This window comes from Melitaea cinxia, chromosome 16 (genome assembly GCF_905220565.1).
Source record: "Melitaea cinxia chromosome 16, ilMelCinx1.1, whole genome shotgun sequence".
Taxonomy (NCBI): Eukaryota; Metazoa; Arthropoda; class Insecta; order Lepidoptera; family Nymphalidae; genus Melitaea; species Melitaea cinxia.
The window spans coordinates 16,732,916-16,747,387 of record NC_059409.1 but is presented as its reverse complement, the minus strand read 5'-3'; the positions used below and the strand labels follow the sequence as shown (position 1 = coordinate 16,747,387).

General features: G+C 44.3%; 2 protein-coding genes across 5 annotated transcripts; both read left to right on the top strand.

The window, feature by feature from the left end:
• The first annotated feature begins 1,736 nt into the window (after positions 1-1,736).
• Positions 1,737-2,744, top strand: LOC123661295 (bolA-like protein 3). The gene is made up of 3 exons (XM_045596283.1): positions 1,737-1,957; positions 2,093-2,242; positions 2,393-2,744. The coding sequence occupies exons 1-3, from the start codon at positions 1,910-1,912 to the stop codon at positions 2,528-2,530; spliced, it is 336 nt and encodes a 111-aa protein (XP_045452239.1). The 5' UTR covers positions 1,737-1,909; the 3' UTR covers positions 2,531-2,744.
• Positions 2,745-5,480: 2,736 nt separating this feature from the next.
• LOC123661128 (eukaryotic translation initiation factor 3 subunit F) lies at positions 5,481-13,941 on the top strand. Of its 4 annotated transcripts, XR_006744303.1 has the most exons (7): positions 5,481-5,645; positions 5,855-6,001; positions 8,387-8,610; positions 8,866-8,949; positions 9,384-9,503; positions 9,655-13,504; positions 13,763-13,941. XR_006744303.1 is itself a non-coding variant. In XM_045596125.1 (6 exons), exons 1-6 carry the CDS (start codon positions 5,537-5,539, stop codon positions 9,958-9,960), a joined length of 990 nt encoding a protein of 329 aa, XP_045452081.1. In that variant the 5' UTR covers positions 5,481-5,536; the 3' UTR covers positions 9,961-13,509. The 4 variants fall into 4 exon arrangements, 2 of the variants coding, with proteins under 2 accessions (XP_045452081.1, XP_045452082.1); XM_045596125.1 differs by lacking the exon at positions 13,763-13,941 and having other exon boundaries at positions 9,655-13,509; XM_045596126.1 differs by lacking the exon at positions 9,655-13,504 and having other exon boundaries at positions 5,493-5,645; positions 9,384-9,578.
• Positions 13,942-14,472: the final 531 nt, after the last annotated feature.

Here is a 14,472-nt window from a genome sequence, read left to right as displayed (position 1 = left end):
ATAATTAATAAAAAAATCTGTCAATTCTATATCAAACGTCATAAGGTTACATTAAAAAAGTTTATATTGTGCAAAAGCGCTAAGGTTAGATTAGAAATAATTTTATAGGATGGTTAAGTATTCTTAATTTTTCTTATATTCCGCGCAATTTTCTTATTTTTTTCTTTCATAACAACCTTATCCTGACAATGACAATGCTTCAGCCTGTAATATCCTACTACTGGCCATAGACCTCTTTCCTCATGTAGGAGAAGGATCAGCAGGCTTACTCTTGAAACTCAATCCTATTTGAAATTTAGGATTGGGATCGAGAACTTGTCAATCCGTACTCTTGAACACTACACTAGCGCACGATTTGACTCAATTACAGTGGAATTTTATGTAACTAATAGAAATTGGGATTTCTCGATCTTAAGCATTTTTTGCACTCTTGACAATATTTTGACGTTGACTATCGACTTGGAAATCGTGTTTGGGATCGAATTTACTCGTTTCAATAAAGTTAACTTTTTAGTGTTCGATTGTGTATCTTAAAGTGTTTTTTATTAAGATAGTGGTGCGACTGGCGCTTATTTTTAACATATTAACTATGTATATTTTTATATTATTAACAATATCACAATCACAGTATTTTGTTAAAATAGAACTAAATACTTAACAATTAGCTTTTTATCCTCTTTTAACCTAAGGTAGCAATTTTTAAATATAAAACACAGTATTTATGTTTCTAATATTTAAATACAAATCACAGTATTTAAGTCTCTAATATCTTTTGTTTTAAGTATATTAATAAACTTTTGTATTCACAAATTTAAACTTAACACGGGTAAATTGCAGAAATTATTACAGAAGTAAATAAAAAAAGAAGATAAGTTAATTATTAAATATAAATTAAGAAAATACGTAATCGAGATAATTTGAAATTTAGAAGTCTCAAAATTGCGCCAGTCGTGAGCTTTTTTTTTAACAACAACACACATGCCAGAATGTATAATATATCTTGCGTTTTTATGCTTAAAAAAATCAGTTTTAGGTTTAGTTTAACGAATTACAATATAATAGATAATAATTAATTATTGGACACATTATAATTTAAAAAACATAAAATTTTATGAGTTAAATTTTATTTTCTTATTATTTTTTATTATAACGGCTACACCAGAAACCGATCGTCAATTCGATTCCAATTTCAATTCAATTGAAAGCTCGATTTGGTCAAGAGTACCAAAATATTACAGATTGGAACTGGAACTGTATTGAATTCGTGTTTTTGTGAGATTGGGATTGAAGTCAAGAGTAAGCCTACAGAGCTTAATCCACCACGCTGCTCCAGTGACAATGACAACCACAATAAAAAAATTAACGAAATCGGTCCAGCCGTTCACGCTTGATGGCGTGACCAAGGGAAATAAGGATTCATTTTGATATAGATATCACTTTATTTTACATAGATGAGGTTACAATTATTAAAAAATATATTTTTATTTTATTTTGTATTTCTATAATTATTTATGGATCTTTTAATATTTTCAATAATATTATTAGTGTTTTGTAAATTTTTTGATTTTTACTTAAGTAAAGAAAATATATTGGTTTAGCTATAAATTCAAAAATATTTTTCAAACAATCACTAATTGTAAGCGCTGAAAATGCTGAAACTGGCTGAATGATTGGAATGTAATATACTCTGTTCTTGACAATCATTTTCATCTATTGACAATCACGGTAGAGTTTCTGTAAGTATTACTATACTCTGTGCGGTAGAGTTAAAATTAAGGTTATGTTATGTTATGTAAAGTCTAAACTTCAAAAGCCGAAAACAAATAAAAAATATTAAAACAAAGTTTATAACAATATGTATTGTGTATAAAATATTTTTGTCACTTAACGAGCTAGTTTTATCTTAAATATGTTTCGAAATTTTATGAAAGTTTTAGAACCTTTTAAAAATCAACTTGTAAGTATAGTTTATTATATTATTACGGAAATGATATTTTGTTATCACGAATTAACATGTCTAACACGTAATGTGCTAGTATTTATTTCAAATTAATTTGTAGTAATGTACAAAGCGACATATTATTGTCACCAGAGTCGAGCTGTAGCTGGTAATGGCAATGCATTCCAGCAAAACTGCATATCCAAAGAACAAAAGCTTACAGAGGCACTGAAAAAGGCAATACCCGGTATCACATATGTTAGTGTAGAGGATATATCTGGAGGTTGCGGAGCCATGTATGAAGTTAGTATCGACGCAATTTCTGTACTGACTAGTCTAATAAGTTCATCGATAATATTTCAATATTTTAATAATATTATACATAGCTGAAATATTCTCTGGAAAGTAAATTTGAAAAATTATTTGTATGTAAAAAAAAACCTCTCATTTCAGATAAGTATAGAAGCTAAAGAGTTCAAAGGTATATCAAGAGTTAAACAACACCGTCTTGTAACTGAATCCCTGAAGAGTGAAATTGCCGAGATGCATGGGATTAGGATACACACGTCACCTTCCCCGGATACTGAATGAAGTGATGAAGAACTATGGACTAGCAAAATGTTTAATATTATAATTATGGTTGTTTTATTTAAGACAAAGAAAATCACATGCTTAACGTTGTTTGTTTTCTAAATGAAAAATTGATATTATTTTTAGTTAGGTCTATCTGACACACTTATCTTCACAATTAGTTATGATTTGTTGTGATTTGCTTAAATATAGTGGAAGGTAATAATTTCCTCAACTTTGTTGTTTTATTGTTAAATGTAAAAAAAAAAAAAAACTAATGTTATTGATCTATTAAGGAAGAAATAAAAAATATAGTTGACTTTTTTAACCGACTTAAAAAAAGGAGGAGTATATATCTATATATCTATCTATAATCTATAATATCTATATCTATAATATATATAAAAGCGAAAGGTCACTCACTCATCACGAAATCTCCGAAACTATAACACCTACAAACTTGAAATTTGGCAGGTAGGCTCCTTATAAGACGCAGGCATCCGCTAAGAACGGATTTTTCGAAACTAACTTCTTAAACGGGGGTTGGAAGTTTGTATGAAAGTCCTATGTTTTTGAAGTAAGAGACTTGAAATTTCAAATGTAAGCTTTATAGATGGTGAAAAGGTGTCCAAATAATGTATCTTTAGAAATCAACCCATTTTTGGGGTTAAAACGGGGGATCGTAGGTTGACTCACTGATCACGAAATCTCCGAAACTATAACACCTACAAACTTGAAATTTAGCAAGTAGGCTCCTTATAGGGTGTAAACTACCGCTAAGAATGGATTTTACGAAACTCGACCCCCTAAGGGGGTAAAACGGGGGTTAGAAGTTTGTATGAAAGTCCTATGTTTTAGAAGTAAGAGACTTGACATTTAAAATGTATGCTAAAATGTATGATGATAAGGTGTCCAAATAATGTATCTTTAGAAATCAACTCCCTTTTGGGGTTAAAACGGGGGATGGTAGGTTGACTCACGATCATCACGAAATCTCCGAAACTATAAAAGCTATAAACTTCAAATTTGGCTGGTAGGTTCCTTATAGGGTGTAGACATCCACTAAGAACGGATTTTATGATACTCGACCCCTAAGGGAATAAAACGGGGGTTGGAAGTTTGTATGAAAGTCCTATGTTATTAAGGTAAGAGACTTGAAATTTAAAATGTATGCTCTATAGATGGTGAGGAATTGTCCAAATAATACATCGTAATCTATATATATAAAAGAGAAAGGTCACTGACTCACTCATCGCGAGAACTCAAAAACCGCTGGATGGTCCATCCATCTAAGATGGAGAAAGATGAAATTTGGCAGGTAGGTAGATTATTGTTAGTAAACGTCCGCTAAGAACGGATTTTGCGATATTCCACCGCTAAGGGGGTTTAATTAGGGTTGATAGTTTGTATGAAACATATACAGCAGCTAGCTATAAGTTCGCCTGATAGGTTATTTATGCTGCAGCCTGAAAATAAAACTAAAAATGTGGTTTATAGAGAGGTTTTATAAAAATAACTATATATTAAATTATACTAAATTGTGTCTTTGAAAAAGTTACTCAGAGTGATAAGTGTTTCAAGTGACTGAAATAAAAAAATAATTTGCGTTAAGCATCTTAATAGTAATGCATATCTTCATAACCACTCGGACGTAGTCGCGGGGAACAGTTAGTGTATTATAAAGCAGTCCCCAAAAGCGTATGTGATCGATTCCCTCAAAATCTACTGAACGGATTTTCCTGCAGTTTCACCAATGGAGAGAGAGGAAGGTTTACGGAACGGCTAAGCCGATTTTGATGAGAGTTTCACTGTAAGTTTGCCGAAAAACTTTGTGACACACTTAATTCAACGCGGGTGAAGCCGCGGGCACAGCTAGTATGTATATATATATATATATATATATATATAACCGTATATATATATGTTCGGGAATAACTCCGTCGTTTCTGAACCGATTTTGATAATTCTTTTTTTGTTGGAAAGGAGATATTCCTTGTTTGGTACCATGATAAGGAAACCAGGATCTGATGATGGGATCCCAGAGAAATCGTGAGAAACTCAAAAATCCGCATAACTTTTTACTGTGTTTATCGATTTTGATGATTTTTAATTTAATCGAAAGCCGATGTTTATCACGTGGTCACATTTAAATTTCATCGAGATCTGATTACAACTTTTGGAGTAATCTTTGATAATGCGTATTTACTTGACTAATTTTTCGTCTGCCTACGTTGTATTACTTGTCGATATAATTGAAGTCAGTTTTTCTTCGTTTGTCTGTGTTATGAAACGCTCTATGCCGGGATTTGCTGACCGGAGTTTGCTTCGAAACATTCCCACGTCTCGAATCGGTAGCCGGAGCTTGTTACGAAACTTTCCCACCTGGGCATCGCACCTGGGCATCGTGTGAAACGACCCAACATGAAAAACCCAAAACAACCCGATGCTCCAACTGAGCGATTTTTAATTTTAAGTCACTCTTGTTTCTCACATCGAACAATTGTCACGTTTAAATAATTATAATTTAGTAATAATAAATTTAATTTTAAATTAAACTTTGCTTTTTTTGCAACCTTCGGCTGTCGCTTTTATAATTTCTGCAAACACAATTATTATTGTTTGTTTTTTGAATGTACCTAGTACCAAAAAAATAATAATTTTTATTCTTGAGATATATAATCAAATAATTCACAATCAATACAGATCTAAATCGCAGTGTGGTCCCGAGGGGTAGGGTTGTTGGAAAAATCTACATAGTTACATATCCTTACTTTGGGATTTATACGTATTATTTTCTAAGTCTTACATAAAAGATTTTAATTTTGCCAGAATTTCAAGCAATTTATTTAATGCAATTATTATTCAAAATCGCATTAATGAGAATGACAAATGAGTAAAGCCAATTTTTCTAGTCTGTTTCTTATTGTCAATGCTATTGTCAATGTGTTACAACATGTGTCATTTTTACAAAGGCTGACCGAAGCTGCCTATGGACTTCTCACGGTTCTGTCTTTCAAAATATTCAACATGGCACTGAATTTAGTTGTTAAGATTCATCCCGTTGTATTATTTCAAATTGTCGACGCATATGAGCGACGAAATGCCGATTCACATCGTGTTATTGGTACCTTGCTAGGTAAATACTGTGTATAGCTTGTTTGTGTTGAAACTAAATATTTTTCAATATGTTGTGCCGACGTCATGAGGGTTAACCCCTGTCTATTTTTTGTCATTCTTTCTCATATTATATAGTTTATTGAGTGTACGCTTAAATGCATAAACCTTAATTATTTTTGTCATAGTTTGTAATATAAATCGAGGTTATAATTAGTTTCTTGTGTCCAGGAACATCTGACAAAGGTGTAGTGGAAGTCACGAATTGCTTCTGCGTGCCACACAAGGAACATGCGGACCAGGTGGAGGCAGAGCTAAATTATGCTATGGATGTTTATGAGCTCAACCGGAGGGTCAATGCCTCAGAAAACATTGTTGGTAAGTTTTTGATATTTCTATAATAATAAAAGTGTTTCAATGTGAAATTGATATTCAGGATACTTTATAGACTTAGTAACTTACTGAGTAGTATGAAGTATTAATAATACATGTAGCAAAATAATTTGGAGAGAAATAACAAAAATTTTAAGGTATTTTAAAAATATAAAAGATACTAAACAAATACACCTTAATATTAATAATTTCGATTAGCCAATTCAAAATTTATAAAAAAAGGCTAGCATGTGTATAAAAAGGACAAAAATTTTTTTTGTAATATTTCCATCAGCTTCTGTCGTACACTCCTCTTATAAATACTTATTGAGCAGCCAAAAGGGTCTATTTGGCTGTAAGTGTTGATTATAAAAGTTGCATGAACGATGTATGAAGGTGTGTTTTTTGTAATTTCGTTTAACAAGAGGAGTATAGAACAAGTTTCTGTGGCACAAATGTACTCGGGGGCAGCTAAAATTAATGTGACGAAGTAGAAAAGGGCTAAACATTTTTGAATATCATATCAGTCGGAGACGCGGGTTCGATCCCCGCTTGAGCGGTCAATTTTTGATATGATATTCAAAAATGTTTAGAATCCCTAATGTGTGGGTAACACAAAAATAAAATCGTACATATTAGAAAAAGGGCTGTCTATTTGGCTGTTAAGAATCTTATATAGAAATAATTGGTCTGTCTTGGCTCTTCTGTGTGTTAGGGTTGCAACTGAAGGCTTAATCTTTGATAATGCCTATTTACTGCACTATTTTTTTGTTTACCTGCATTGTAATACTTGTCGATGTAATTGAAGTTAGTTTTTTTCTGTTTTAACACAATTCATTTTTTACTTAAAATTTAAGTTAAAATATTCATCAACAACACAAATAACGTGAATAAGCACAGTAAACAAACACTGTAATAGATTAACAAAGGGAATCTCATCCATAAATAAAACAATCATAAGAGGATCTTGATACAAATTCATACACATACATACATGTACGTGCCTTTTTAACTGACTTTTTTTTATGTATGTTTCTTCAGAACTTTTGACTGGGTGGAGCGATTTCAACAAATTTTCTTTTGATCGAAAGGTGGTGTGTGTCACTTGGTCCCATTTAAATTTATTTGAGATCTAACTATTACTTTTCGAGTTATATTTAATAATGCGTTTTTACTTGACGCTTTTTTCGTCGACCTACGTTGTATTATACCGCATAACTTTCTACTGGATGTACCTATTTTGATAATTCTTTTTTGATGGAAATAAGATATCCCTAGTTTAGTGCCATGGTAAGGAAACCAGGATCTGATGATAGGATCCCAGAGAAATCGAGAGAAACTCTCGAAAATCCGCAATAACTTTTTACTAGTTGTACCGATTTTGATAATTTTTAATTTAATCGAAAGCTGATGTTTATGTGGTGTGACCAATGAATGTGTATAAATTTTATCAAGATCTGATAACTACTTTTTAAGAAATCTTTGATAATGCATAAACTCCATCCAAAAATAAAAGTCTTATTATGTAAACAAACCCCTTACCAGAAGAAAACACACACAATGCCTGCTAGATAATTATTGTAGCATCTGGGTAATCACTTACCTTCACACATTTCTATAATTCTATAATCTATATCTTTTTTTTATACGTTTAGTGTTTCTTGTAGCGTTTGACGTCTGATGTCATCAATGTAGGCTTTGACAGAAGAACAGCGCCTTAGCAGTAAACATTTGCTGCTAAGCAATGCTGAGGCAGAGACCTGGTTGGCCTTCTTGAACTTTTTTTATGTTTTTAAATTTCTAATCTTGCCACTGCATTCATTTTCCTCTTTTTTTTCTTTTAATTTATTACTTTGTTTTATGTGTCATCAAATTGCAAATAATTTTTTTAAAGAGTTGTTACACGATAGTGTGGAGCCCTAGCTAAACATATGATGTAATTAGATATTAATTACAACCCTTCGTAAGTCGTAGTAACCTCAAATACCGAAAAGTATTTTCGGTAACCTAATTTGAAATGCACATGCGGGCTGCACCCTGCTAATGTTGCTAGTCTTATATCGTTCAGTTTATCAAAAAACTATTGGTATCTAAAAATTTCAGGAAAATATAAAAAAAAATATCAGATAATGTTGTATGGATTTCCTAGTATAAAACTAAATTTACCGACATCGACATACATCACAGCACTATAGTAGTCTATAGTTACCCATTCCACCATATTTGTTTATAAAATAGGACTTTTATTTTTGGATGGAGTTTAGTTACTTGACTATTTTTTCGTCGATCTACGTTGTATTACTCGTCGATGTAATTGAAGTAGGTTTATTTTTTTTAATACAATTATATTTCAAGTCATCATGTACGTTATTATTTGGTTCCAATCTTCAGGCTGGTGGGCGACGGGCAACGAGGTGACGAACCACTCGTCGGTGATCCACGAGTACTACTCGCGCGAGTGCCGCGAGCCGGTGCACGTGACGCTGGACACGTCGCTGGCGGGCGCGCGCATGGGGCTGCGCGCCTACGTGTGCGTGGCGCTGGGCGTGCCGCGCGGCAAGCAGGGCTGCATGTTCACGCCCATCGACGTGGGCCTCACCTACTACGAGCCCGAGGTGCGACTGCCGCTGGTGGTAGCCATTACAGACTATATTGTGATTGAGTTAAGGTTGCCGAATAACACTAGGATCCTCCTCCATTCAATTCAAATCTAACATTACAACTGTAGGTATATAACCTGTTGGTAATGTACCTAATGGTAAATTATAACAATTCTGAGATTGTCGCTTGAGTTGCTACCATGATTAATGATTCGTTCCCAGCGTGCACAACCTAACGTCGTAATACATATTCTCACGTAATGTCCGCAGATCGTGGGCCTGCAGCTGTGCGACAAGACGGCGGGCGCGGGTGGGCGCGCGCGGGCCGTGGCGCCGCCCGGCGACCTGGCGCAGGTGCGGGCTCTTGTGTGTCACACGCGTGTCACTCACACGTTACACGTGTATTAAATATTAGTATTTCATTTATAAAATATTATAATATATCGTTATTTTTTTTTAATTATACATAAAAAATACAATAAATCATTAAAAAAATATATTACACACACCATAATGTATTTGACACACACACAAACGCATATACACTCTTTTGTTTATTATAACTAATATTGTGACACGAGAATTTTATACATACGATATAAATAAATATCAGTATAAATACTGACATTTATTTTGTTATTATAATGGAATAATCGAGAAAATCTTTACCGAGCACAATCGAGGATTAGACAATTATTATTGTTACATGGAGGTCTCAAAGGTAGTCCGAATATCAGAATAAAATATCCAATAAAGTAGTCGAAGCTGAGTGAGGTTGGCGTGCGCAGGTGGCGGAGGCGGCGGCGCGGCTGGGCACGCAGCTGGAGCACGTGCTGGGCTACGTGGAGGACGTGCTGGCGGAGCGCGCGGCGCCCAACAACGCGGTGGGGCGCGAGCTGCTGCAGCTGGTGAGCGCGCTGCCCGACCTGGCCTCCGCCTCGCTGGCCGACGCGCTGGCGGGCCAGGTCAAGGACCTGCTCATGGTGAGTGCGTGCTCGGGCCGCCCGTGTATCATTTGTTTGCACATACAACGCGGTGGGGCGCGAGCTGCTGCAGCTGGTGAGCGCGCTGCCCGACCTGGCCTCCGCCTCGCTGGCCGACGCGCTGGCGGGCCAGGTCAAGGACCTGCTCATGGTGAGTGCGTGCTCGGGCCGCCCGTGTATCATTTGTTTGCACATACAACGCGGTGGGGCGCGAGCTGCTGCAGCTGGTGAGCGCGCTGCCCGACCTGGCCTCCGCCTCGCTGGCCGACGCGCTGGCGGGCCAGGTCAAGGACCTGCTCATGGTGAGTGCGTGCTCGGGCCGCCCGTGTATCATTTGTTTGCACATACAACGCGGTGGGGCGCGAGCTGCTGCAGCTGGTGAGCGCGCTGCCCGACCTGGCCTCCGCCTCGCTGGCCGACGCGCTGGCGGGCCAGGTCAAGGACCTGCTCATGGTGAGTGCGTGCTCGGGCCGCCCGTGTATCATTTGTTTGCACATACAACGCGGTGGGGCGCGAGCTGCTGCAGCTGGTGAGCGCGCTGCCCGACCTGGCCTCCGCCTCGCTGGCCGACGCGCTGGCGGGCCAGGTCAAGGACCTGCTCATGGTGAGTGCGTGCTCGGGCCGCCCGTGTATCATTTGTTTGCACATACAACGCGGTGGGGCGCGAGCTGCTGCAGCTGGTGAGCGCGCTGCCCGACCTGGCCTCCGCCTCGCTGGCCGACGCGCTGGCGGGCCAGGTCAAGGACCTGCTCATGGTGAGTGCGTGCTCGGGCCGCCCGTGTATCATTTGTTTGCACATACAACGCGGTGGGGCGCGAGCTGCTGCAGCTGGTGAGCGCGCTGCCCGACCTGGCCTCCGCCTCGCTGGCCGACGCGCTGGCGGGCCAGGTCAAGGACCTGCTCATGGTGAGTGCGTGCTCGGGCCGCCCGTGTATCATTTGTTTGCACATACAACGCGGTGGGGCGCGAGCTGCTGCAGCTGGTGAGCGCGCTGCCCGACCTGGCCTCCGCCTCGCTGGCCGACGCGCTGGCGGGCCAGGTCAAGGACCTGCTCATGGTGAGTGCGTGCTCGGGCCGCCCGTGTATCATTTGTTTGCACATACAACGCGGTGGGGCGCGAGCTGCTGCAGCTGGTGAGCGCGCTGCCCGACCTGGCCTCCGCCTCGCTGGCCGACGCGCTGGCGGGCCAGGTCAAGGACCTGCTCATGGTGAGTGCGTGCTCGGGCCGCCCGTGTATCATTTGTTTGCACATACAACGCGGTGGGGCGCGAGCTGCTGCAGCTGGTGAGCGCGCTGCCCGACCTGGCCTCCGCCTCGCTGGCCGACGCGCTGGCGGGCCAGGTCAAGGACCTGCTCATGGTGAGTGCGTGCTCGGGCCGCCCGTGTATCATTTGTTTGCACATACAACGCGGTGGGGCGCGAGCTGCTGCAGCTGGTGAGCGCGCTGCCCGACCTGGCCTCCGCCTCGCTGGCCGACGCGCTGGCGGGCCAGGTCAAGGACCTGCTCATGGTGAGTGCGTGCTCGGGCCGCCCGTGTATCATTTGTTTGCACATACAACGCGGTGGGGCGCGAGCTGCTGCAGCTGGTGAGCGCGCTGCCCGACCTGGCCTCCGCCTCGCTGGCCGACGCGCTGGCGGGCCAGGTCAAGGACCTGCTCATGGTGAGTGCGTGCTCGGGCCGCCCGTGTATCATTTGTTTGCACATACAACGCGGTGGGGCGCGAGCTGCTGCAGCTGGTGAGCGCGCTGCCCGACCTGGCCTCCGCCTCGCTGGCCGACGCGCTGGCGGGCCAGGTCAAGGACCTGCTCATGGTGAGTGCGTGCTCGGGCCGCCCGTGTATCATTTGTTTGCACATACAACGCGGTGGGGCGCGAGCTGCTGCAGCTGGTGAGCGCGCTGCCCGACCTGGCCTCCGCCTCGCTGGCCGACGCGCTGGCGGGCCAGGTCAAGGACCTGCTCATGGTGAGTGCGTGCTCGGGCCGCCCGTGTATCATTTGTTTGCACATACAACGCGGTGGGGCGCGAGCTGCTGCAGCTGGTGAGCGCGCTGCCCGACCTGGCCTCCGCCTCGCTGGCCGACGCGCTGGCGGGCCAGGTCAAGGACCTGCTCATGGTGAGTGCGTGCTCGGGCCGCCCGTGTATCATTTGTTTGCACATACAACGCGGTGGGGCGCGAGCTGCTGCAGCTGGTGAGCGCGCTGCCCGACCTGGCCTCCGCCTCGCTGGCCGACGCGCTGGCGGGCCAGGTCAAGGACCTGCTCATGGTGAGTGCGTGCTCGGGCCGCCCGTGTATCATTTGTTTGCACATACAACGCGGTGGGGCGCGAGCTGCTGCAGCTGGTGAGCGCGCTGCCCGACCTGGCCTCCGCCTCGCTGGCCGACGCGCTGGCGGGCCAGGTCAAGGACCTGCTCATGGTGAGTGCGTGCTCGGGCCGCCCGTGTATCATTTGTTTGCACATACAACGCGGTGGGGCGCGAGCTGCTGCAGCTGGTGAGCGCGCTGCCCGACCTGGCCTCCGCCTCGCTGGCCGACGCGCTGGCGGGCCAGGTCAAGGACCTGCTCATGGTGAGTGCGTGCTCGGGCCGCCCGTGTATCATTTGTTTGCACATACAACGCGGTGGGGCGCGAGCTGCTGCAGCTGGTGAGCGCGCTGCCCGACCTGGCCTCCGCCTCGCTGGCCGACGCGCTGGCGGGCCAGGTCAAGGACCTGCTCATGGTGAGTGCGTGCTCGGGCCGCCCGTGTATCATTTGTTTGCACATACAACGCGGTGGGGCGCGAGCTGCTGCAGCTGGTGAGCGCGCTGCCCGACCTGGCCTCCGCCTCGCTGGCCGACGCGCTGGCGGGCCAGGTCAAGGACCTGCTCATGGTGAGTGCGTGCTCGGGCCGCCCGTGTATCATTTGTTTGCACATACAACGCGGTGGGGCGCGAGCTGCTGCAGCTGGTGAGCGCGCTGCCCGACCTGGCCTCCGCCTCGCTGGCCGACGCGCTGGCGGGCCAGGTCAAGGACCTGCTCATGGTGAGTGCGTGCTCGGGCCGCCCGTGTATCATTTGTTTGCACATACAACGCGGTGGGGCGCGAGCTGCTGCAGCTGGTGAGCGCGCTGCCCGACCTGGCCTCCGCCTCGCTGGCCGACGCGCTGGCGGGCCAGGTCAAGGACCTGCTCATGGTGAGTGCGTGCTCGGGCCGCCCGTGTATCATTTGTTTGCACATACAACGCGGTGGGGCGCGAGCTGCTGCAGCTGGTGAGCGCGCTGCCCGACCTGGCCTCCGCCTCGCTGGCCGACGCGCTGGCGGGCCAGGTCAAGGACCTGCTCATGGTGAGTGCGTGCTCGGGCCGCCCGTGTATCATTTGTTTGCACATACAACGCGGTGGGGCGCGAGCTGCTGCAGCTGGTGAGCGCGCTGCCCGACCTGGCCTCCGCCTCGCTGGCCGACGCGCTGGCGGGCCAGGTCAAGGACCTGCTCATGGTGAGTGCGTGCTCGGGCCGCCCGTGTATCATTTGTTTGCACATACAACGCGGTGGGGCGCGAGCTGCTGCAGCTGGTGAGCGCGCTGCCCGACCTGGCCTCCGCCTCGCTGGCCGACGCGCTGGCGGGCCAGGTCAAGGACCTGCTCATGGTGAGTGCGTGCTCGGGCCGCCCGTGTATCATTTGTTTGCACATACAACGCGGTGGGGCGCGAGCTGCTGCAGCTGGTGAGCGCGCTGCCCGACCTGGCCTCCGCCTCGCTGGCCGACGCGCTGGCGGGCCAGGTCAAGGACCTGCTCATGGTGAGTGCGTGCTCGGGCCGCCCGTGTATCATTTGTTTGCACATACAACGCGGTGGGGCGCGAGCTGCTGCAGCTGGTGAGCGCGCTGCCCGACCTGGCCTCCGCCTCGCTGGCCGACGCGCTGGCGGGCCAGGTCAAGGACCTGCTCATGGTGAGTGCGTGCTCGGGCCGCCCGTGTATCATTTGTTTGCACATACAACGCGGTGGGGCGCGAGCTGCTGCAGCTGGTGAGCGCGCTGCCCGACCTGGCCTCCGCCTCGCTGGCCGACGCGCTGGCGGGCCAGGTCAAGGACCTGCTCATGGTGAGTGCGTGCTCGGGCCGCCCGTGTATCATTTGTTTGCACATACACCAGTTCTCTGGAGCGTGCTGTAGCACTATACTATCAGTTAATTACGCGCCTCGTTCCAGGTGGTGACGCTCGCACAACTGATCAAGACGCAGCTGCAGCTCAACGAGAAGCTCACGCTGCTCACATCGCAGTGACACTGCTGGGCTGTCCCCAGCTGTCGCCGGTACTTGTTGATCGTCGCCGCGTCCGCAGAATCTTAGTTTAACCTCATAAAAACTAAATAAACTGATTTTTACAAGTTGTATCTTTTATTGATAATCTTTTGTAGGACTTGTACCTCGGCTTCTGTCACTCAGACTGATTATAACGCGCTCAAATATTACCATATTTGAGCGCGTTATAATCAGTCTGAGGGTGATCAACCATTTCTCTTGGAGATATTTTATCAACAAGGATACGGTATTCACATTGATAGGACTACTTAAGAAGCTACTAGAGAAGTCGGCAACGGAAAATGTCGGCAGTTATATCTGCAAGTATTAAAGGTTTAGTATACATATTATAATGGATCGTATCCAGAGACTTGAAAAATCTATATTTTAATCTTATGAAACATCATTAAGAAAAAAAAAACAAAGTATTTTTAGAGAAAAGTATATTTTTATTTCATAAAAACATAGAATACAAATCACAGTCTAGAAGGGTCTCGCGTACGGGATCTTGGACTATAACGCAGTCGAAGTTAGCCGACTACTTCTTTCCAAGGGTCGATGTTCACTGTCTATGGCAGGGTGCTGGCGTAGGTCACGGTCACAAGTCGAGCTTCTTC

Bases quoted from the DNA above. Each gene is read 5' to 3' on its own strand.
- LOC123661128 (XM_045596125.1), top strand. From the start codon at position 5,537: ATGGCACTGAATTTAGTTGTTAAGATTCATCCCGTTGTATTATTTCAA. The intron at 6,002-8,386 runs GTAAGTTTTTGA...TCCAATCTTCAG, and splicing joins TGCCTCAGAAAACATTGTTG to GCTGGTGGGCGACGGGCAAC. The intron at 9,504-9,654 runs GTGAGCGCGCTG...CTGCTGCAGCTG, and splicing joins GGCGCGAGCTGCTGCAGCTG to GTGAGCGCGCTGCCCGACCT.
- LOC123661295 (XM_045596283.1), top strand. From the start codon at position 1,910: ATGTTTCGAAATTTTATGAAAGTTTTAGAACCTTTTAAAAATCAACTT. The intron at 1,958-2,092 runs GTAAGTATAGTT...TATTGTCACCAG, and splicing joins AACCTTTTAAAAATCAACTT to AGTCGAGCTGTAGCTGGTAA. The intron at 2,243-2,392 runs GTTAGTATCGAC...CTCTCATTTCAG, and splicing joins GTTGCGGAGCCATGTATGAA to ATAAGTATAGAAGCTAAAGA.